Source organism: Contarinia nasturtii, unplaced genomic scaffold (assembly GCF_009176525.2).
Source record: "Contarinia nasturtii isolate CC-2019 unplaced genomic scaffold, AAFC_CNas_1.1 Cnas_scaffold_1426, whole genome shotgun sequence".
NCBI classification, from domain to species: domain Eukaryota; kingdom Metazoa; phylum Arthropoda; class Insecta; order Diptera; family Cecidomyiidae; genus Contarinia; species Contarinia nasturtii.
In genome coordinates, this window is record NW_022198763.1 from 95,837 (window position 1) to 116,984 (window position 21,148).

Consider the following 21,148-nt stretch of genomic DNA (forward strand, 5'->3'; position numbering starts at 1 on the left):
AGATTGATTTATTACTTTTCCGCACACATCTAGTGTGTAAGGTAAAGTATTGGAATCGGTCGAAACACTTTAATGAGCTGAAACTTTGCACAGGTTATTTTTATCACACAAAAATACCATTCCGAGAGTTTGAAAACATTTCAACGCATATTAGGGGTACCTCCCGAACAAAATTTTGAAATTTTCGCTCAAAAACGAAATGTTGTATGGGAAGTACCCTTAATATGCATTGAAATTTCTTCAAACTTTCGGAATGTCAGCCTTTTGTGAAAAAATAACCTCTGCAAATTTTCACATGATTACGATATCATATAGGCATTTTTATCGTAAAACTAATGTCAGATTCAGTTTTCTTGTGAATTCTTTGAGTAAAAGATTTGAAATAATTTATTTTATTTGAGATTAATTTTATTTCAATTCTGCCAATATTTCAAAATTCAAAACGAATGAAGTAATGATTTGATGAAGTAGTAAATGGAATTCAGAGTAACAATAATTTCAATCGGACAATAAAACTATTGCAATACATTAAAGAATGGAACTCAGACGAATCGTTCCAAATAAATCATTGCAATAATGGTAAAGGAAAACTTATTTTACAAGTGTCAATTAGTTGAATGAATTCTGTAGCAAACACATTTTTCAATACGCGTGTCTAACCGTTTTATCTCCTTCTATCGTATATCATGGAATTTTTTTTAAATTTATTTCAAACTTGGAAAAGCAACAAAAAAGAAATTAAAAAACATCCAATTCGAACTTCGATTGAAAAATAGCTTTAACTCTCCTTTCAAATGGCTGGCGCACAAAAATCGAATGCAAATTAACTGCAAGAATATGTTGCTTCTTCTAATGTCTTTTTCCTTGTGCCTTCTGTCTTCTAACGTCTTTTTTCTTCGTCTTCCTTTGCTGTGCCCAATGAATCTGCAGTACAATGAACATTTATACAACACATATTTCTTTCTTTTCTCAAAAAAACTTTATTTTCCAGTTATAAATTGAACATTTTTCTTATTTTTATATTTAAGCAAATTTTAGTCTAATTCGGCCATTTTTTTGTTTTCTTAAAATGTATTCATTTTACATAGATTTTCGATGATGTGTAAATTGTCTGAAAAAACTTTGTAATTGATCAAAAATATACCATTTTTTCGTGTTCATAGATTACAAAGTAAGAAGATCTCGTTTATAACTACAAAAATGATATATTTTTCAAAAGTCAAAAAAATATTTATTTTCAATCAAAATGTACGTCACTAATTGTAAAGGTGATAAGACGGTGAAGGGTAAAGAAATAAAAAGTAAGAGAATAGGTGACAAATAAAAAAACAATTGCTCTATGGCAGGATCGAACTGCCAACCTCCGCATTGCTTTCGCATACTGTCTTATAAGTACGGCGCGCTAACCAATTGCGCCAATAGAGCTATGTACATCGACTCACATCTGGATTTCCAGTTATTCCAGTTGTTGTAATTTCAATTCGATTTTTCGCAATTTTATTTGCTGATTCAATATTTGTTCAACCAATGAGTCGTTCTTTAATTCAATTCACAGTACGAAATGTGTTTTTATGATATTATTATTTACTTTTGTGAATAATTTTGTTTAAAATTACGTAGTATTTACGGAGTTAAATGTGTCGAGCCCTATTTTCCTATTAAATTAAGTTTTTTTTTTTAAAATCAACGTTCTAACGTGACACAATAAGATATACTACAAAACGCTGTATTCCACTTTGTCTCGATTCGCTTTTCCAAATCGTTATATTCCAACTCATCAAGAAGTTTAAACCGAACTTTTTTCAATGATTTACAAAAACGTATAAAATCCATGGCTTCGTCCAATGATAATGAGTAATAAATGCCCAAATCAATATCTGTCAATGATTCCAATGCTGCACAGACTTTAAACTTATTAAAAAAGTCCGACGTGATTTTTTCACAATTAATTTGTTTCAAAGTTGAACGATTTTGCAAAATTAAATTCAAAAGTGCGTCACTCATTTTGGACGAATTCTTAGTGTGGTTCACATTAATTTTAAGAGTCCCCAACTTGGAAAATATCATCGGAATGACATTATTTGTGACCGAATCTATATCCAAATTGAGTTTCATCACATTTTCAAAGTGAATCATTTCGTCATTAGGAATAGTATCAAGCTTATTGCATCGAATTTTCAGACTTTCGAGGGTCGGTATAGACTCATTTATGTTTCGAATATTTGTTACACTGAATTTGTCCCCGCTTATGGCCAGGTGGCATAGTTGCGGATTTTTGTGTGCTATCTCGTTTATTGAATTAATTGCTTTCACATTAACTTCCAACCATTTCAATTTTGGCAAATGATTTTCAATACACCGCGGATTGTTCATGATGTTGCAAAGTAGATTTAAGTTCCGTATCTGCGGGAACCACTGATTGAAATCGGTCAAGCTGCTGTTTAGTTTACAACCAGTAAACTCAAGGTATTCCATTTTGGAGAATGGCTTCTTTATATTTTCCAGTATGCCCTGTGTGGCGTGATAAAAACGAGCTCTTTGCAAAGAATCCACACAATATTTGACCATATAATCATCTAATTGAGAATAACAACGTCCTGAATAGAAAACACACAAATTCGAAATAAGGTGGCCGAAAGAGCGTATGAATTGCAAACAAATCGAAATGTGAGGAATGTGAATGTACCCAGAAACAGTGTGTCTAACACGCTTATGATTAGGATCATTTAGAAAACAAACTTCCATTTTTGAATGTTTGCTCACAAATGCCAAGTGAAGCGCTTGCTTCAAACTCTTGCAAGTGTTAGCCACAGATAAAAAGTCCGCGATATCCAAACGCTTGAAGATATGCTCGAGGCAATCAATATTTAAATCCGTAATTTTGGCGATTTTATTTGATGCAGTAGCCGCTTCTGGTTTCACTCTTTTCCTTTCTTTGAAGTTGTCTTCCACCACTTTTCGCTTTAAATTTCGGTCATCGTTTTGATCAGTCATCTTTTTTTAGCTTATTGACACTGATAAATGTAAAAATGAATACTTTCGGCTTCAAATCGGCTTGAAAACTAATTTATGGAATAAGCGAAGCTATTTTTTAATATGTGATGTTACCTCCTTGAGCCAAACTATCGGAATGATTCAAAAGTTTGTATACATAACGAAGTGAGGGCGTCGTTTTTTCCCGAAGAACTTCTTTTCCAAAGCCATTTACCTAATTAAGTCTAATTAAGCCTCATTAAGCCGAGACACAAAGAAAGTTCACACAAAATAGATTGGAAAAAGATGCAGATTTTTAGATATTTTTCTCAGGTGTTTCAAATAGTTTGCAGTGACGATTATCTCTGATTGTGGCAATAACACCTTCGAAGGATTTTGCTCTTTTTACTCATTTATTTTTTTAGATAAACTCTAACTTTTACCTGCTTCATGGACATATAGTTTTAAATTTGAATTGAGCTGCTGGTCTGTATTGTAGTCAGTAATGAGTTTTAATTTACCTGACAAAGCTTTAAATGAATGTGAATTTTTTCGCTTTTGATTCCGACGACGGAAAATCTTTGCTTGATGTAATTTTTATGGGATTTGGTTGGAACTTTACAGGTTGAATTTGCCAATGACCTTTCAGTCTTTGTTTTGAACTTTGTTGTGCGTTCGACTCTTGATTCGAGTTCGACAGTTGATATTTTGACACATGCACTTGACTTCCGTCTGATGGTTGATTGGTTTTAGCCAAATTCACTGAATAATTTTAGTTTTTGTCCGAATTGAATCCATTGTCTCTTGAAGCATGAGAATATTGAGTTGACCTTCGATCTGAATTTTTTTGTGTGGACGGAAAATTTCGGCTTGAAATAACAGGCCTGGCATTTGGCTGCCCTACAATGGGCTGAAGTGGATATTCTCACTTAGGTACAGACGACAAACCGCCATTTGATTTTTGATACGACGACGGTTGATTTCGACCTGATCGTTCCGATGAGTGACGGTTATTGGCTCAACTCCTACTTACATTTGACTTTTTGACAAAAGCTCTACTACTGGCGCCATCTCTTTACACGAAGTCTAAGTAATAGATTTTTTTGTGTATTTCTCAAGTTTGAGATAAACCGCACATTGAATTGCGTTGAATTGTAATTTAATAAATTGTTCATTTTTTTTTTTAAAACATTTAAGTAATAAATAATTTTTAAAATGATATTGAATTTAAAATACAATAGAATAAAATAAAATAAACTAAAAACAAAGAGAGAGAAAACAGTGGAATGACAACAATCAATGTTGTCACTCACACGAACTTTTTTCTACACGAACAGTATTAGAATGACAAAAACCGAAATGAAGTGCACATGTATTTGAACAATATTGATCGCTCACATTGAGCGTCTCTACATACATACACAGTGCGCATAAGCGAACGAATCAACGTTAAGAATTTTGAACATGTGATTCAATGAGAGCAATGTTATTCGCAAAAATACATGGGCATTTCACTTTGGTTTATGTCATCGCATATACCGGCTGTCAACGATGAGCATGTAAACAAATTGTCATTTTGTATGATGCTATGTTTTGAGATTTCATATTAAATTAAATTTTTTTCATCAAAAAAATTGCTAAGTGTGCTCGATTAATTTTAAGTGAAATTTGCAATCAAATTTTAAATGCTACGAAATTTCAAGTCGAAAGAAATATTGCTCTACGCTGTGTGTATATTTTTATTTAATTTTTTTGTAATGAAGAGAAGACCGAATAAAAAGGCGTTTCATATGACGTAGATTGGCGGCAGTAAACCATAAATATGTATATAATAACTGTTGTGACTTCTATAATTCTTCTCTTTGATTTCGTTGACATTTTTTATTACCAGTTATTAAATTACAATTCAACGCAACTAAATATGTATGTGAATATGCGATTTCTCTCAAACTTAAGAAATACACAAAAACTTTTATTACTTCAACTTCGTGTAAAGAGATGGCGCCACGTTGAGCGGAGTTCGGCACAATAACACAGAAGCCCATATGACGCAAGTCAGGGTTGTATTGGCTCCATATGTTTGGTGGTTAATTCCATTGCCTCTTGCCGAGCCTGAGTATTGAGTCGATGTTTGATCCGACTGATAGGATGGGAAGATGTGTTTTACATTCGATACTTGATTCGAATTTTTTTGTGTGGACGGAAAATCTTTGCTTGAAATTACAGGCCTGGGATTTGGCTGCCCAACTACCGGCTGAAGTGGATATACCGGCCGAAGAGAGACGGTACAGACTTACCACCAATTGATTTTTGGTTTGAATGCGAATAAGACGACGCTCCATTACCTTGACCCGATCGTCTCGACTAATCATATTCATTGACTCCATGGATTTGATCATTGTCTCTTGCCGTGCGTGAATACTGAGTGATCTTTTGGTCTGAATTTGGTTGTGATGTCGGAAAGTCTCTACTAGATATAACTGGCATCGGGTTTGGTTGGGCGAACAACAGGTTGAAGTTTCCATGAATGACCAGATGAGTCATATTTTGGCAATGATGCCCCATCACAACTTGAGTCGGTTCGTCGGTTAGATGGAACGGATGCAAATGACGACACATGTGAATCAGAAATTTGGCTCTGGTCTGGAATATTCCATTGATTTTTCGCCGACGCACACTGTGGTGTTGGCAGTGGCGTAAACATAGACAAATCTGAAGGTGATAACTCTTCGCCTTTGAGATTTCATCCGCAACATAGACTTGCATTGATATCGGAGATAAAAAGCTGAAGAAAATTGATCAAAAACGATGCAAAAAATCTTTGATTCATCTTTTTTCAAAATTAGACTTTTGTGTGGGATTTTTTTTCTCCGAAATTTAACTGAATTTGATTTTAGTCAAATATCAATGAACATTTACTGAGAAGAAATGGCAAGGGAGGTATCTTATATTCCACTTCAAAACAAGAGATAATTTATACAAAAACTTTTGGATTGATGATGCGAATCTACTTCAAAACCTATTTTTCGAATAATCTTAACTTTTAATCTTTTAACTTTTAAATTTAGATCACTTCTTTGAGAATTATGAATTTTATTCGGCAAAATATTCAAATGACGTCAATGAGCTGCATGAAAACATGGTGACAAAAAATAACAACAAAGAATTTCTGGTTATGAATCTACACAATATACTCTTCTGCTAGCAATATCACATGACCACATAAAATGCACACTCAGCTACTTGAATTTTCAGTCGATGCTATGCAATAGTGCTGACTAACACACTCTGCTTTGTCAGAAAATTTGACTCTGCTTTGTCTCTGTCTTCGGTCAGAAAATGTCCAACTTCATAATTTAGTTTCCAAAAAAAAATCAAATAAAAAAGACTCTTCAAAATGCGAAAATAATCAATATTTTATTGCGTTTATAGATCAAGTCATTGCAGATCTCTGGAAATCTTTAATAATTTATTGGCTCAAAATATAAATCATTCATTCAAGCATGAGCTGTGTGAACTGCGCTCTCTGTGCAACTCAGTTATATTGGGTGGGTTTCGATTTATTTTCAAAAAGTTCAAGCTTCTGTTTAAAACTAAGTTTTTCTGGTTCTGGGTTGCGGTATTCCGGAATATGCTCTTGTTTTACCACTGGTTTAAGTGCCGGCATTTGCGGTTTCTGTTCATTTATGAATCGTTCATGTTGTTGCACTCTTCCTTGCACCAAAGTCAATGGAACCTCGTCAACTGATTTGGTAGGTAAATGCGATTGAGATACATGATGATAGTTTGAACTGTGCTCATGGCCATGTGTTGAATATTCTTGGCCATACTCCAAATCTTGATCTGTCTCGTGCATATAATTTGAACGTGGTGAATGTACTGATTGTGGATTTGGCATTGGTGCTGGTGATCCGTGGACATTTTGACGATAATTAATTTCTTGAACTCTTTCTCTTACTAAACTTGATGGTTCGATCGAAGCAAAAGACGATGTATGTGATGAATGGTGAACATTTTCAAATGGGGTTGAAGATGCTTTTTGATGCGAAAATTTGTTCAATTTATGCATTGGTGGCGGCGGTGGTGCGTGTGAAGGATGATTTGAGTAGTCTTCATATTCCTGGACTCTGTCATTTACTTCATATGGACGAGAATTCGAGAGATCTTCATAGTGGGCTTGAGGATCTTCATACGATTGTCGTTGATGTGAATAGACTCCTTGTTCCGGATCCTGGTTTACATAATGGTGGTCCGAATTTGCCGATGGTTGATGTCCAATTGAATGTGATTGATATGGCGCATCTCTTCCTCCGACGATAGTAGAAGATTCATGATCTGCATAAGACCCATCGTTGTTATGATAAGACAGTGAATTGTCGCGATGTTCATAATTTTCAGTTGCATAACTATGTGCCAAATTATGATGAGAGTCTTGATGCCTATCGGAATACGAAATTGCTTGGTGTTCCGTTGATGCATCGTTTGAATGTGTTTGGTGAACCATTGGTGGTGCCTGTGCGCGTGGCTCTGACATTCTATTGCTATTTAAGCGATCTCCAACTTCTTGCACCATACCTTTTAAGAAATGCGATGATTCGTTTGGGATGTGCGGCAATGCACAATCAGTATGACTAGAAGCAGAAGAAAATGCCTTCGAAACAGAAGTTTTCACTGAATTTGGATGATGGGCGTTGATTTCGTGCGAATAAGGATCGTAGCTTTTGGCATTTGCCTCAAGAATTGGCAATGGGGCGTCATACATTGGTGGGGGTTCGGAAGGAAACGGTGTATATAAATCTAATTCATCCTTCGATACTTTTTCATTTTTACCACCACGTGAACACAAATCGAAAATAGATTTTTTTTTCTTTTTTCCTTTCTCCTTTGCACTGACATTCGCAACAAAAAGCTGTGAAGTAGAACAAACAATCGGTTATGGACTCAATCGATACAATCAAATCAACACGAAATTTTAAAGTGAATGTGAGAAACTTACCTCAGAAATCAGAAATCCAACCAAAAGCAACGACAGAAATGTTCGTTTCACCATTTTTTTATTTGCCTGAGTAACACTAATTTTTGACTAAATTATAAAAGCGTCGTTTGAATTCTTATTCAGAAAATTCGAATGACCTTTCTTTATATATCACCATTAAATGGGTATTTTCTATGCCAAAACATTAAAAATTCGGAATAATTTACAATGAATTTCAGATCATCTGCAATTTTAATATAATTTTTCATTACTGAAGCGGTAACGTTAATGCAAAAAGTGACAAATGACGAAGACTCTTCTAGAAAAAAAATTGCAGAAAAAAGTGATAGATTTGAATTCAAAAATCCAAGTGGATTGAAAACTAATTTTATTTTGAATATGTTCAGAAACCTTTTACAACAGAAATTATTTTGAAAAATGAGTTTAATCAATTTTCAGTCAAAGAGATTCGTCGGTAATTATTGCAAGTTATAAATGTACTGGCTCTAAATTCATTGCGTCGAATTTTATTTTTGACCATTTTTGGATTTTTTCGTCGATGTCTTTGTCTTAGTATCAGTTTTTTCTTCGGCTTTACTCGAATTTGATTTTTCCATGGACTTGACTTTTGACTTTTTTAAAAGGTCTTTCATTGTAGCAGGATCTTTTGGTTTTTTTACCACTGATGTTGTAGCTTTCGATGAGGATGGAACTGATTCTTCATCTGAACTTGATTCATCAGATATCAGGGACATTAATGGAACCCAAGTTTCTTTAGGTGATGGTTCCGGTGATGATACTGGAGATTCAATTGGGGTCGGTATCCATACATCCGATGGTTTCGAATCACCATTTCCAGCCTGAACAAAGAGCTGAGGAAGAAAATAATTGAATTCGCTTTAAAATAGAGAATAGAAAACGATACCAATACATTAATACCGAATTTCATTTAAAACGTTGGATGTGTGATAGAAAATGCTAAAATTTGTTATGACTATTGAAATTTATTGAGCTTACCTGAAAATTGGCAAAGCCAATGAAAAATAAAGTCAAAATTTTGTGTTTGAACATTTTTCTAAGAAACCGTCCAGTTGTTTGTTCACCTGTTAAACTTTAAATACAAAAACTCTCATTAGAAGGACTTTATATTCAGTTTTTCGAGAAGTTCGCAATATTACAAATAATCGCAAATTTCCATTCAAATTGAAGAAATTATTTCAAAATACCTGTTGTATGAATTTCGGTGTATGAATTCTGTATTAGCAGAAAGTAAAATTACTCGATTTAGGTCGTGCGCAAATTATAAGACAATGACAAGGCAAAAAAATAAATAATGAAAAATAACATTAATGTGGTAAAAAAAAAATTCAAAAAGTTTTATTCAATTAAAAATATTTCATTTTTACATTATGACGACATTACAAATTGACTTTAGACATTTAATAAAAAAAAATTACAATATTTAATCTACACAGGATTGACAAAAAAGCATATTTTGCATTGCGAATCGAAGTTTCGAAGATTTCGCTCTTACATCTATGAATTCACTTCATTCTCAACCATTTACAATTCGCATTCAAGATAGTTTTGCTAATTTTGCCACTGTTGTATGAAATAATAACTTTAACACGATGTTTGGCTTGTGCCAAAATCATTTGATAATCTTTTAAGCTAATTATCTCGCCGACCTCATCGTTTAACTGTTCAAATGTAGTTAAACATTTGCCGACTTCTAGAATTTTTCTTATTCCATTAATTGAAATTTGCGTCTCATGGACTCTGAATTCTTCAAGTTTCGGAAGATGTTCCACGACCTTGATTAGTGTTTTTTCGGGGATATTTTTGACAATCAAACGTTTTAGAGATTTCAATTTTTCCAAAAAATGTTTATCACCAAACACACTCGAACTAATGTCCAATATCTCAATGGGCACACTATTTTCAGCGAATAAATCGAATAATCGGTTTGTAAAAGATGTTTCTATATGACAATTTCGAATCTTTAATGCTCTCAAATATCTCAATTTGCCAAGATGCATTAGTTCTTCTGAGCCGCGGTAGCCGTTTGACGTGAATGTCAAACTCAGAATATTTTGCCCATAATTTCCAATATGTTCCAAAATCGATGGTGTATTTGTACGGACGCCCAATAATCTAAGCTGTGGATTCAACAACAAAAATTCACCAAATTGATTTGCATGCATGCGCATAGCATCGAAACAAACATCCACCAACCTTGGATAGTTTCTCATAAAATCGAAATTACATCCTTGCATCAACGTCAGTTTTACTAGTTGTGAATGTAAGTTGAAATTAGTAATGTTCGATGGTGCCAAAAATGCTCATAAAACTTATTGCATCGAATTCATTTATTTCAGTCGGTAGAAGTTCTCTATTTCGAATGTCGATTCGCTTTTTAAACTCTGGCGGATAGGCTGAAATTACATTATCCCGAAACCTGGTGCATACTTTGGCCACATTCAAATAGTTTCGAACATTTGATAATTTACGAAAAATTACTTGAATACAATCGTCGTTGAGTGCATTTAAAATGTGCTTCGTTGAATCTCGCTCTGGGACAAAGTTTAATTCGTAAAGTATCCGTGACATTGGCATGCCATATTTTTTCGCCAGATTGATAATTTCGGTGATGTTTGCTTTATGAAAATCTAATTCGTCCGTGTAAAATAGTTGCAAAAAATCTTCGAACGCCCCGGGCGACGTTTTTGGTAATTTGACAACATCGTCACACTTTTCGGCCGAATTTCCATAAAACATTTTGTAAAATACACTGCTTGCATTCCCTAAAATGTTCTTATGTGCTGGAATACGTTTCTTTTCATCCCCACACACAAAATAGACATCGGCTGTGGTCTCATTCAAGTATAAATTTCGCAAAAACTTTGATGCCATGTCATTTCTCCCGGCTACCAGCTTCATTTTTTCGGTATCACCTTCAATTCGTCGGCGTTTTGTTGATCTCACTCTCATTTTCGTATTAAATCACTGACTTTTACTCTTTTTTTTTTTAAATTCACAAGGTCTTTCTCTCTTGATCGCAAAAATTGAACTGATTTTTCACACTGATGTATCCTTTTATAAATAATGAAAAGGAGCTAATGAGCTGCAATGATTACACTTGAGATACTTAATAACACTTTTGACATGAGTGTCATTACCGTCACTCATAATCGTGTTACTGTTTGAAAAGCGTAAATATTGCCCCAAATGAACATAGATACCGAACCTGCTAAAGGCCACCTCATTATAGCTAATTATACCTGATAAAGATCCCTAATGACGGAGCCATCTATCTTCTAGAAAAAAAAATTGAAGAAAAAAAATGATTGAAGATTATTAAGAACCTAAAAAACATTCGGATTTTAAACTTCGAATGCTTTGTTCTCTCATCTCTTTTTTCTCGAAGTTGACATTTAGAAACGTTGCTGCGAGATGTTGAAAGCTAAACAGATTTTTGGTAATTGGAAAACACAATTAAAAGTACCCGATTTATTAATTACTTTATTCAGATTGATTCCAATCATTGAACATACATATACCTAAACTGAATTCAATTTCAAATGTGAAATTTCGACCCATTGGGAATTACATCTTGTTGCTAGTCATCGATGAAAATATTACACATGTGTCTAACACATAGTAACACCCAATGACCTAGGAACACATTTGAAGTGAAACAGAAATGACGACTAACAACTTAAGAGCATTTCGTCATCGATTAGAAGGAAATGTATTAGAATATGATATTTTTCAACTATTTTTAAAATTTTGCTGAGAAAGTTATCCATAAATCGAATTTGGCATAGTGAATTTATGATTTTTCATCCTTCTTGGATGATGTAGAAGGTGCTTTGACTGCCGACACTGAGATTTCATTTCCATCCATTGTTATTGGTGCTTTTGTGTATGATGTAACCGATTCTTCATCTGAATCATAAATCAGTGACATCAGTGGCACCCAAGAACCTCTGGACGATGATTCAGGAGATGAAACTGGTGAAGATACCAGTGATTCCTGCTTCAATTGTCTACATCCACAATATCCACATGCTTCAATACTTGCAAAATACTAGAGAAGATTGGTTGTTTGAATTCGAATTTAAAAATGAATTCAAATATGTAAAATGAATTCGAACTCAATAAACTCACTTGTATATTGACTAATCCAATCAACAACAAATAAAACAATCTTCGATCGATCATCTTTTTTCTGGCGTAAATTTCAAAATGAGAACAAATAAGTTCTGTTCAGATGTTTCAAGGCTTGCTTAATTCGTGTAAAGTGTATTTCGTGCTTACTGAATGCGTACTAAATACATGTATTGAAATTGTCTATTTTATAAGTTATAGCAAGTATTGTTAACATTTGCTCGAAAATTAATGGGAAAATATAACAAACGTATACGTTCAAGGTTTTTTTCAAGTTGTTGATTTCTAAAATAGTAAAGAGCAAAGACAAATAAAGCAATGAAACTGATCGTCTTGAGAAGAAGAGAGAAGATACCAATAACGGAGACGAAATAAAAATCCAGAAGAATAGTTTGCAAAAATCAAATTTATTGATATTCACTGTGTTCACCGAATGAATGCCATTTACTCGAGAAAGTAATAACTTTTGAAAGATTGTTAAGATTTTCAGCATAAATGACAATTTTTTTGGCTTCAGCTGTATGAAGCTGGATTGGTTCTAGCTCGTGTAGCCAATTTATTTCTTGCCACCTTTTTTGCTTGGTGCTTTGGCAAGTTTTGGTGGACTGTTCTTAGCTTCAAATTCAGCAACTAGACCCTTCACCTTTCCTTTCTTTGGTGAACCCTTTGGAGATTTGACCTTTGGAGACTTGGCTTTTGGAGATTTGGCCTTTGGTGAAGCTGGAGCTGGAGCTGGAACTGGTGTTTGTGCTACTTCGAATGATTCTACATCGGGTATATCATTGTCATTTAACAATGGAGAGCTTGGCGAATCTGAAGATAATGGTGATATAATATTTGGAATATTTTCCTCTCGTTTTCCATCACCACATAAGCTTTCGATGGATCCAGCATCAATGATCTGCGAAAATGGAAACAATCATTAATAATGACTTATGGAAATCTATCGAAAAACAAATTGAATCAAACGCTTTTTTTTTTTCATAAAAAAATTAATTCAACTTTGATCCACCTGACAAATGGCAAATCCCACCAAGAACAAAGCGACTATTTTGCGGTCGAACATTTTGTTTAAGAATTTCAGAGTTTGCTTAAAAACTGTTGAATGCTTACTTAAACCTATCATTGCATCGAACCCTTTATATACACAAAAATCGTGAAAGGCAATTCACAGAAAACAATTGAATTGTTAGACATCATTGTGGAATGTTCGAATACCTCTTTATAAAAAAAATTCTTATCATAAAATTCATTTTTCTTATAAAATTATGGTTTCAAAACACCAAAACAAAACATGTTTTAGTCATGAATAATTTAACTGACGCAAATAATCGAACAAATTATCAGAGAAAAACCAATCATTTCTCTTTGTTGCAACTTCAGAAACGAAAAAAATACTTCAAATTAAAAAATATTTTCGGTGGTGAAATAATTTTCTTATTACATTTACTTCAGGCACGTTTTTATAATGAAATATTTTTGAGGCATTGACGCACTCCGATTCACAGTGCCCTACTTATACTGAGATGGAATTTATTCAGTGGAAACAAACAATGAAAGCGTTTATTGTCCGTAGATTGAAAAGCTTTTTACGTATTTGAACTGTTAAAAAGGCAAGAAATTCACTAAAACTGATGGCTTGATGATGGTATCAACTTTTGTCTTCCAAATAAGAGCGGACGCATTCTGGTCCCAATTCAAATCCACCGAAGAGAAAATTCATGATTTCGATTTTTGAAGTCGTCATCTTTCGATTGATAAAAGCAATTTGATAGAGGAAATACAAAAAATTTCGGGCATACTGAAGCTTTCTGACCCTCTCCTTTGTTTAAAATGAATACATTATGCTGAGACTATTGATGTTTATTTACAGATCGTTTTGTTTTGTTGTTTTTCTCTTAACGGTGTTATACGGGAGAATATTTGAACCATAAAAACAATATTTTTTGATTACAATCTGTTTTTCTTATTAGAATAGACATCAAAAAGTTAAACTGAATCAATATTTACTCAATCGATTCATTTTCTCAGATCACGATAGCTTAAAATCATCTAGTCAAAGTTAAAATGAAACTCGAATTAAAATGAAATTGCGAGATTGAAAATGAATTTTATTTTATTGCTGGTTCATAGAAAATAAAGCATCCAAATTTCAGAAAAACTGATGTACTATGTAATCTATGAAGTAGATGTATGTATTCGCTCTATTTTTTGCCGCTTTTTTTATGTGACGGCCCTGGCTTTGACTTGGCTTTACCGTGGTCAACAGCTTTACCGCGACTATTTGATGGTTTTTGTGAAGATCCGCTTGAAGCGGGTGACTTTTCTACTGTTTCATGTGTCACATTTGAGTTTCCTGGTCCATCTACTGTTGATTCTTCTTGATCAATAGGTTGATTGCTGCCATGTGATGATAAGTGAGAGTTATTGGAACCTATAGACTCAGCTGCATTTACATTTCCAGCGAACTATGATCAAATCAATTCAATTAAAATATTACGAAATAAATGTTTACTCTTATCGTTGCGGCGAAATATTGATCCAATTCTTTTACATAAAAATATGGAAAAAAATCTCAATGAATGAAATTTACCAGAAAAATAGCCAGGCCAATAAATAACAAAGTAAAAATTTTAAGTTGAAACATCTTTTCTAGATAACACAAGTCTGCTTAGCAAGACTTCAAGAGCTACTTATAAATAGAGTTTTGATGTTATCTCTTTTAAATACAATATTCTTCACGCCAACAAAACTGTTTTTCATAGTATAAATAGTTGGCAAAAATAACATTGCAAAACTGGAATTTCATTTTATTTTTCAACAAACGCAAAATGTTACACGTGTCGATTATAAAAACACAATGACAAGTCTAATAAATTTCTTTTGGAGGGCGCCTACAACAAAGTTTTGGATTGCAAACTAAATTATTCGGCACATACACGTGTGTAAAATCATAACGACAGAGCAATTTTCATTGCAAAGCCAGCATTTTTGAATGACTTTGCGAAAAGAGACATTTATTCAATTTGATTTGGTTTACAAAAATGATTCTTCTTGGTAAATGAAAATTTATGTGAATTGAATTAAATAAAATGTCGTTGAATTCATCATTTGCTGAATTGATTGATTTCATTTATCGTAAGTGAGCTGTGTGTTCTCACTATTTTTTGCCACCTTTACTGTGTGATTTCTTCGGTTGACGTGCTGGCCGTGGCTTGGCTTTAGCGTAATTATTTGCTGTGGATGCTTCTGAAGAGGAACTTTCACTTGAAGTAGATGGCTTTTGTACTGATTCACTTCGTACACTCAAAGTAGATGGTTTACTATCAGCTGTTGATTTTTCGTCATTATCAAATGATTGACAGGTACCATATGTTGATGAGTCCTCAGGGTAATTGGAACCAACAGACTCGGATGCATGGTAATCAGAAACAGTGGACTCTGATCCGTGGTAGCTGGACTCTGCAGAATTGTAGTTAGAATCAGTAGATGCGGCTGAATGGTAATTGGAACTAGTAGACGCGGCTGAATGGTAATTAGAACCAGAAGACCCAGCTGCATTCACATTTCCAGCGAACTATGATAAAAACGATCCGATTTTTTTTAACAGTTTTTGCTGAGAATGAATTCAGACTTTTTTACAAGGACACTTTGAATGAATGTTTTACCTGAAAAATTGCCAAGCCAATAAATAACAAAGTAAACATTTTAAGTTGAAACATCTTTTCTTCGTAAAATTCAAGATAACACAAGTTTGCTTAGCAAAGATGTTCAATATCTACAAATTGTAGGTTGCAATTGGATCTCTTTTTAAATAATACAATATTCTACTTCTGGAATTTCATTTGTTCTTGTTTCTTAATACAATATGTGAAGGTATTTTCCACAAAATTTTCAACACGTCAATTATATATAAAAAACATACGAACACGTGTGTTGAGAAACTTCAACAAATTGAAGACCAAAAGTATGAATCACAATGACTTGCCTGACTCGAAACATTTCTATAGCTATTGTTTTGTTTAAAGTCTGCGTCACTTCAAATATTTCGAAATGGATTGAACAATGATTTCCGACAGAAGCAAAATTATATACTACGCAGCCAGATTACATTAAGTTTATGATAAAAATGAAAATAAAAGAAACACCCATGGTCACGGTTGATTATTCACTAATTTACAAAATTCAATGAAAACCTGCTTTCAAAAGCCTTAGAAATGATAGCAATCGTTTGAATACATCTGAATATTAGCCAGGAAGGAAATGTATAGTTTTTAAATGTGTTTATTCAATAATAATAGATGGCAAAACAATGAAAGTGTATTGAAAATAGTGTTTTAAGAAAATTCAATTTTCGGACTTTGTATATCTTTTTTTAGGTGGAAGTTTATGCGTTGGCACTGCTTTAGGGTCGATGCGTGAGGTTTGTGATTCATAAGTCTTCTTTGGCGAAGATTCATCTTTTTTCTTAGTTCTTGATGACACTTCACCAGAGTCTTCACATGAACCAGAAGATTCTCCAGAAATTGGTGTACCCGCGCTATTTGCAATGAACTAGAAAAATAGAAATTAATTGATATACTTCAGAAACGATCGGAAATCGCCCACTTTTTAGCAAAAAATTGTACGAGGGCTGCTGCAAAAGTGTATCGACCATCATGGCGAATACTTTGAAAAACAATAAAGCCATTTTTGATAAAAAAACGATTGCGTTGTATATGCTTTTCTAGAAATATATGGAGCAGCCTACGTACCATATATAATGTAATAAATAGCACACATACGTGTTTATATGGCGTATTTGTTTACCTCAAAAATGATGAACCCAATCAACAATACGACAAACATTTTGTTATTAAACATTTTCTACGCGAGCGAATCTATCTTCAAATAGCAAAAACGAATAATGTCTTTCCAAGTGTTTCAAATGTTGCTTAATGTTAGACTTGCTCATGTTACTTCTTTATAAGATTTTGAAAATAAAGTCAACGTACAAATATGTATTAAAATTGTCAAAATATATTTAATAAATGTCGTTGAAATTTGGAATTCCAGAACATACAAATAAAACTATTGCGCAAACTGACATATGAGAAAAAAAAAATTATGAATAATATTGATCCAATTCAAATTTTTTTCGAGATAAAGAATCTTTCATCATTTAAATTTCAACCGAAATTGTATTCGTGGAAAAATATGAATATGTATAAACAAACATACACGAAAGGTGCCTGAAGGCGAAAAACACTTTATAAAATGATTGACGCACTTAAAGTCAAAATATTTCTGTTTATACAGAAATTTATTACATTTCAAAGTGGAAAAAACAAATCAACAACATGCGAAATATGACGAAACATGTCATACTTTTTTTCATTTCAAGTTAAACAAATTCTTTGGAAAACAATCAAAAAAGCAGATTTTTAACTTTTCAGTTTTCCACAAAGACTAGTTGGCATAAAAAGGAAACGAACATTTATAATATGAATATGTTTATTTCGATTTTTTGTATCATAAAATGACTGATGATTTAAATGAATAAATTAAATCGAAACAGGTTTAAAAGAGATAATAGTGAGATTTCCATTTTTTTGGCATTTTTTGCGTCAATTTGATTTAATTTGCGTGTTGAATCTATTTTTTTCCTCCTTTCTTCAGCGGACGTTGACGTTTCGGTACCTTCGATTTAGCCTCAATGCGTGAAATTTTATCTTTTACACTACCAGGTGCTGGTCGTACTACCTTAGATTCAATTTGTGAAATTCTGTTTTGAACACTACCAGTATGTGCTCCCTTTGGTGAGATTGGTGGTTCACGTACATCTGATACCGCAGGTAATGTTAAATCTGGTAATGTGGCTTCAGAAGAGGGAGTCACTGGGGACAAAGGCGTTGGTGAAAGAAGTTTTGGTGAAGACGGAACTGACGCAACTGGATCTGAAGGAAGTAATAAAGGCGGTGCGGAGAAAGACTCTGGAGAAGAAACTTTCGGTGATGACGGAACTGACCCAACAGACTCTGGTACTTCAAATGTCTCCAGAATTTCCCCTATCTCTGGATCAAATGAACTCTCAGGTGGTTTCACGGAAGATTCTCTTGACACCGACGGAGAATCTTTGTTGCCTTCTTTAGACTCTTTACCACCAGCCTGAACATTTCCACTGAACTGTGAAGAGAAAACAAACCGAATAAATATGATTATATGTAAACACCGATAATCTCAATTTCACTCTTCTTCAACGAAAAAACACTTGAACTAAACTTAAATTCAACTTTTTTTTGAATTAGTTGAACTTACTTGAGTCACAGCCAACCCAATAACCATAAAAATGAAGATTTTGTGATGAATCATTATTTGGCGTAAAGTTGAAGAGAGTGTTTATTTGTACAATATTTGCTTGCTTAACACTTTCATCAACACGTTCTTCTTTATATACGACTTTCTCGAAAACCACTAATACGATACAATATAAATTCTTTTAATTTATTACGTCAAACCACGTCAAACGCAATGGGTTATAATAAACTTATTTTAAATTATAACATCAGACGCAGTCAAAGCAACACAAAAAAAATGTGTTTTTGTGTTGACTCATTTCCAAACCCATGCAAAATCCGACCAACGCCAAACAATTATTATTTTATGTTCGTTTTTTAATCGAAACGAATGAATTATAATGAATCGATTCTGATTGGCTTCTTTAATACCATTTCAGTTAGAGGATTTAAACTGATTTAAGAGTTTTGCTTACACATGCAATCGATCAAATTATCTAAAAAAGACCATGAATTTAGACTTTCATGGAAGATTGAAGAAAACGATAAAAATTCCAAAATAAATACTAAAACTGGACTAAAAAGGTAAAAACAGGAAAAAATATGTTTTTAGTCCGCTTTCGAGTTATTTAAAATGAATCATAAAATAATAAAAAAAAATCTGTTTTATGTCGAACAAATGTATTTTCAGTTTAAATGGAAGACGGAATTTTTTTCATCAAAAAATATGTGTCCATTGGTAACGTCCGGTAACGTCAATCTATTTGTGTTCAGTTTTCTTGGATATCTCTTTAAATTGTGGCCCTTTTGATTTGGATTCAATATCAGTAAATACATCTTGGACGGAATGATTGGATATTTTTGTCGATGTTACTTTTGACGATGAAGTTATGGCCCCTGATTTTTCTAGCGGCTTGTTTTCGAAGTGCGAAATTCTCTTTTGTACATTGTCAATCTTGAATCACACCAAGCTCTGGGTCGACCAAATCTATTGATAATTTTCCAGATTGAACTGACGCCGGTCTAGAGACTTCTTTGTCAAGTGTGGACACAATAAGACCACTCTCAACATTTGACACAATCTGTAGAATTAATGTCTCTATTAATTAGAGTAAGAAAAATAAAGCGCGCAGCCGATTAATATTAATCGTTTTCTGTAGAAAACGGACTTGACAAATTAAATTAGATATATGTTCAAACTAAACTTACCAAATGGCTAATGGCGATCAAGTTAAAAGTTTTATGAAACATCTATTTGCCAAACGGAAGCGATTAAATTCAAATTTTTTGGCGCTTGAAAGAATGATGGTTACATAAAGATTTCTTTGATACGATCTTCATTTATATATGATTTTTCGAAGAACTATCATTTACATTACTTTATTCTTTGAATAACTCAACGCTTTATACCATTTCTCCACTCGTATCTAATTAACATGCAAAGCTTCAGCCCAATAAAAGCTGTTCACAAATGTAGAATAAATGCGAGTGGAGCATGTCATATAAAAATGGCACAAAAAACTTTTATAATTTCACAGTCATTCTTTATTAGAATTTGTTATTCTGTATTATTATTATTATAATGCGACATAAATTTGTTTTTCAAAACAGTAATATGCAGATATGTCTGTCTGGCGAAACGAACCAATATCAATATATTGTTCTGTTTGGATTATTCAATTTTTTGATCTTAACAGATGAATTGATAGATGTAAATATGGAAATATAGCCAACTATTTTTTTCCAAACAGACAAAAATGTGAAAAATCACGCATTCTGCAAGATAACAATTGCAAAATTCAACCTTATTTGGCATGAGCTTACATAATCAGTGATTATTAATCACCTACATTTACTTATGGTGTCATCGTCTCGGAAATAAATAATAAACTGATACCTTACTGAAACAAATAGTATTGTACCAAGAGCTGTTTTTGTCTTTTCATATTCAAATTCATTTGCGCCTTCTGTGACTGGGCTCAGAAATAGGTAGAAAGAGTAATTCTCCCGTTTGTTACATTTTTTGATATTCCGTTGCGGTGATAGTCAATTTTGAGCAGTTTCAGCTTTCTCTTCGTTTTTTATGTTTATCCAGTAGTTGAGCTACAGCATTCTGCCCCTGAAAATATCGGAAAATTTGCACAAATTCACAGTGATACGATCATACAATGACACTGGTATTGTATTCTATGCAATCGAAATGGGCCTTTTTGACCACTTAAATTAAGATTTTGATTGGAATTGCTATCCTTCATTGATATAAGAAACACAAATGAGTTCGAGTTGTAGCTTCGTTTTATTCTTCGAAAGAGTTTGTCCTTTTCTTTACAATAAATTTCTTTGAAATGAGTAATTCTCTATTTATTTGTGTTGAACATAAGGAACATGGAAGTATTCAATTGAAATGAAACATAAAATACAACATGATTACATGTAATGACTTTTCAATTCGAATAAATAAACAAAGAATTGCATTTCTGAATGCGCGATATATTCACATGATTTAAATTTAAATAACAACAAAGGAAAACGTTCGATTTGTTAAAAAATCATTTGGTTTTGTTGTGATGACATTTTTGATGTCGATTTAAATTAGCTTTTGTGATGAATCGTTTTAAGCAATGAGAGCAACGAAATGGTTTATCTCCGGTGTGAAGACGCATATGTATAACCAAGCTTGATTTCATTAATGTAGCATATTTGCACAAGTAACATTCAAATCGCCGTTGATTACAATTTTTCTCGTGTATGTCCT

At 33.2% G+C, this 21,148-nt stretch overlaps 7 protein-coding genes, 2 long non-coding RNA genes and 1 other non-coding gene across 10 annotated transcripts in view; 1 reads left to right on the forward strand and 9 right to left on the reverse strand.

Annotated features, from left to right (window-relative positions):
* Nucleotides 1–21,148, forward strand: part of LOC116346080 (coiled-coil domain-containing protein 63) — a 137,829-nt gene that overhangs the window by 26,543 nt on the left and 90,138 nt on the right. The window lies entirely within an intron of this gene.
* Trnai-uau lies at nucleotides 1,334–1,425 on the reverse strand. Its single transcript is given in 2 exon segments — nucleotides 1,334–1,369; nucleotides 1,388–1,425. It is a non-coding gene; the product is annotated as a tRNA-Ile (tRNA).
* Nucleotides 6,365–8,140, reverse strand: LOC116346056. The gene is made up of 2 exons (XM_031775959.1): nucleotides 7,970–8,140; nucleotides 6,365–7,882 (listed from the first exon to the last, which is right to left on the reverse strand). Exons 1-2 carry the CDS (start codon nucleotides 8,021–8,023, stop codon nucleotides 6,509–6,511), a joined length of 1,428 nt encoding a protein of 475 aa, XP_031631819.1. The 5' UTR covers nucleotides 8,024–8,140; the 3' UTR covers nucleotides 6,365–6,508.
* Nucleotides 8,300–9,152, reverse strand: LOC116346068. The gene is made up of 2 exons (XM_031775974.1): nucleotides 8,966–9,152; nucleotides 8,300–8,820 (listed from the first exon to the last, which is right to left on the reverse strand). The coding sequence occupies exons 1-2, from the start codon at nucleotides 9,017–9,019 to the stop codon at nucleotides 8,476–8,478; spliced, it is 399 nt and encodes a 132-aa protein (XP_031631834.1). The 5' UTR covers nucleotides 9,020–9,152; the 3' UTR covers nucleotides 8,300–8,475.
* On the reverse strand, nucleotides 11,451–12,295 carry LOC116346071. The gene is made up of 2 exons (XM_031775978.1): nucleotides 12,119–12,295; nucleotides 11,451–12,038 (listed from the first exon to the last, which is right to left on the reverse strand). Exons 1-2 carry the CDS (start codon nucleotides 12,170–12,172, stop codon nucleotides 11,781–11,783), a joined length of 312 nt encoding a protein of 103 aa, XP_031631838.1. The 5' UTR covers nucleotides 12,173–12,295; the 3' UTR covers nucleotides 11,451–11,780.
* LOC116346064 (pollen-specific leucine-rich repeat extensin-like protein 1) lies at nucleotides 12,507–13,267 on the reverse strand. Its single transcript, XM_031775971.1, has 2 exons — nucleotides 13,131–13,267; nucleotides 12,507–13,019 (listed from the first exon to the last, which is right to left on the reverse strand). The coding sequence occupies exons 1-2, from the start codon at nucleotides 13,242–13,244 to the stop codon at nucleotides 12,675–12,677; spliced, it is 459 nt and encodes a 152-aa protein (XP_031631831.1). The 5' UTR covers nucleotides 13,245–13,267; the 3' UTR covers nucleotides 12,507–12,674.
* LOC116346072 lies at nucleotides 14,209–14,844 on the reverse strand. Its single transcript, XR_004201553.1, has 2 exons — nucleotides 14,712–14,844; nucleotides 14,209–14,586 (listed from the first exon to the last, which is right to left on the reverse strand). It is a non-coding gene; the product is annotated as an uncharacterized LOC116346072 (long non-coding RNA).
* LOC116346063 lies at nucleotides 15,087–15,923 on the reverse strand. Its single transcript, XM_031775970.1, has 2 exons — nucleotides 15,787–15,923; nucleotides 15,087–15,695 (listed from the first exon to the last, which is right to left on the reverse strand). The coding sequence occupies exons 1-2, from the start codon at nucleotides 15,838–15,840 to the stop codon at nucleotides 15,279–15,281; spliced, it is 471 nt and encodes a 156-aa protein (XP_031631830.1). The 5' UTR covers nucleotides 15,841–15,923; the 3' UTR covers nucleotides 15,087–15,278.
* On the reverse strand, nucleotides 16,537–17,075 carry LOC116346074. The gene is made up of 2 exons (XR_004201555.1): nucleotides 16,928–17,075; nucleotides 16,537–16,672 (listed from the first exon to the last, which is right to left on the reverse strand). It is a non-coding gene; the product is annotated as an uncharacterized LOC116346074 (long non-coding RNA).
* LOC116346060 (verprolin-like) lies at nucleotides 17,594–18,544 on the reverse strand. Its single transcript, XM_031775966.1, has 2 exons — nucleotides 18,416–18,544; nucleotides 17,594–18,283 (listed from the first exon to the last, which is right to left on the reverse strand). Exons 1-2 carry the CDS (start codon nucleotides 18,467–18,469, stop codon nucleotides 17,753–17,755), a joined length of 585 nt encoding a protein of 194 aa, XP_031631826.1. The 5' UTR covers nucleotides 18,470–18,544; the 3' UTR covers nucleotides 17,594–17,752.

What these genes read in the sequence shown, in the direction of transcription:
- LOC116346056 (XM_031775959.1), bottom strand. Translation starts at nt 8,023, where the DNA reads ATGGTGAAACGAACATTTCTGTCGTTGCTTTTGGTTGGATTTCTGATT. An exon ending in TTGGATTTCTGATTTCTGAG is followed by an intron (nt 7,883 to 7,969) that starts GTAAGTTTCTCA and finishes TCTACTTCACAG; the next exon opens with CTTTTTGTTGCGAATGTCAG.
- LOC116346068 (XM_031775974.1), bottom strand. Translation starts at nt 9,019, where the DNA reads ATGTTCAAACACAAAATTTTGACTTTATTTTTCATTGGCTTTGCCAAT. An exon ending in TTGGCTTTGCCAATTTTCAG is followed by an intron (nt 8,821 to 8,965) that starts GTAAGCTCAATA and finishes TTTCTTCCTCAG; the next exon opens with CTCTTTGTTCAGGCTGGAAA.
- LOC116346071 (XM_031775978.1), bottom strand. Translation starts at nt 12,172, where the DNA reads ATGATCGATCGAAGATTGTTTTATTTGTTGTTGATTGGATTAGTCAAT. An exon ending in TTGGATTAGTCAATATACAA is followed by an intron (nt 12,039 to 12,118) that starts GTGAGTTTATTG and finishes AATCTTCTCTAG; the next exon opens with TATTTTGCAAGTATTGAAGC.
- LOC116346064 (XM_031775971.1), bottom strand. Translation starts at nt 13,244, where the DNA reads ATGATAGGTTTAAGTAAGCATTCAACAGTTTTTAAGCAAACTCTGAAA. An exon ending in TGGGATTTGCCATTTGTCAG is followed by an intron (nt 13,020 to 13,130) that starts GTGGATCAAAGT and finishes CCATTTTCGCAG; the next exon opens with ATCATTGATGCTGGATCCAT.
- LOC116346063 (XM_031775970.1), bottom strand. Translation starts at nt 15,840, where the DNA reads ATGTTTCAACTTAAAATGTTTACTTTGTTATTTATTGGCTTGGCAATT. An exon ending in TTGGCTTGGCAATTTTTCAG is followed by an intron (nt 15,696 to 15,786) that starts GTAAAACATTCA and finishes TTTTTATCATAG; the next exon opens with TTCGCTGGAAATGTGAATGC.
- LOC116346060 (XM_031775966.1), bottom strand. Translation starts at nt 18,469, where the DNA reads ATGATTCATCACAAAATCTTCATTTTTATGGTTATTGGGTTGGCTGTG. An exon ending in TTGGGTTGGCTGTGACTCAA is followed by an intron (nt 18,284 to 18,415) that starts GTAAGTTCAACT and finishes TTCTCTTCACAG; the next exon opens with TTCAGTGGAAATGTTCAGGC.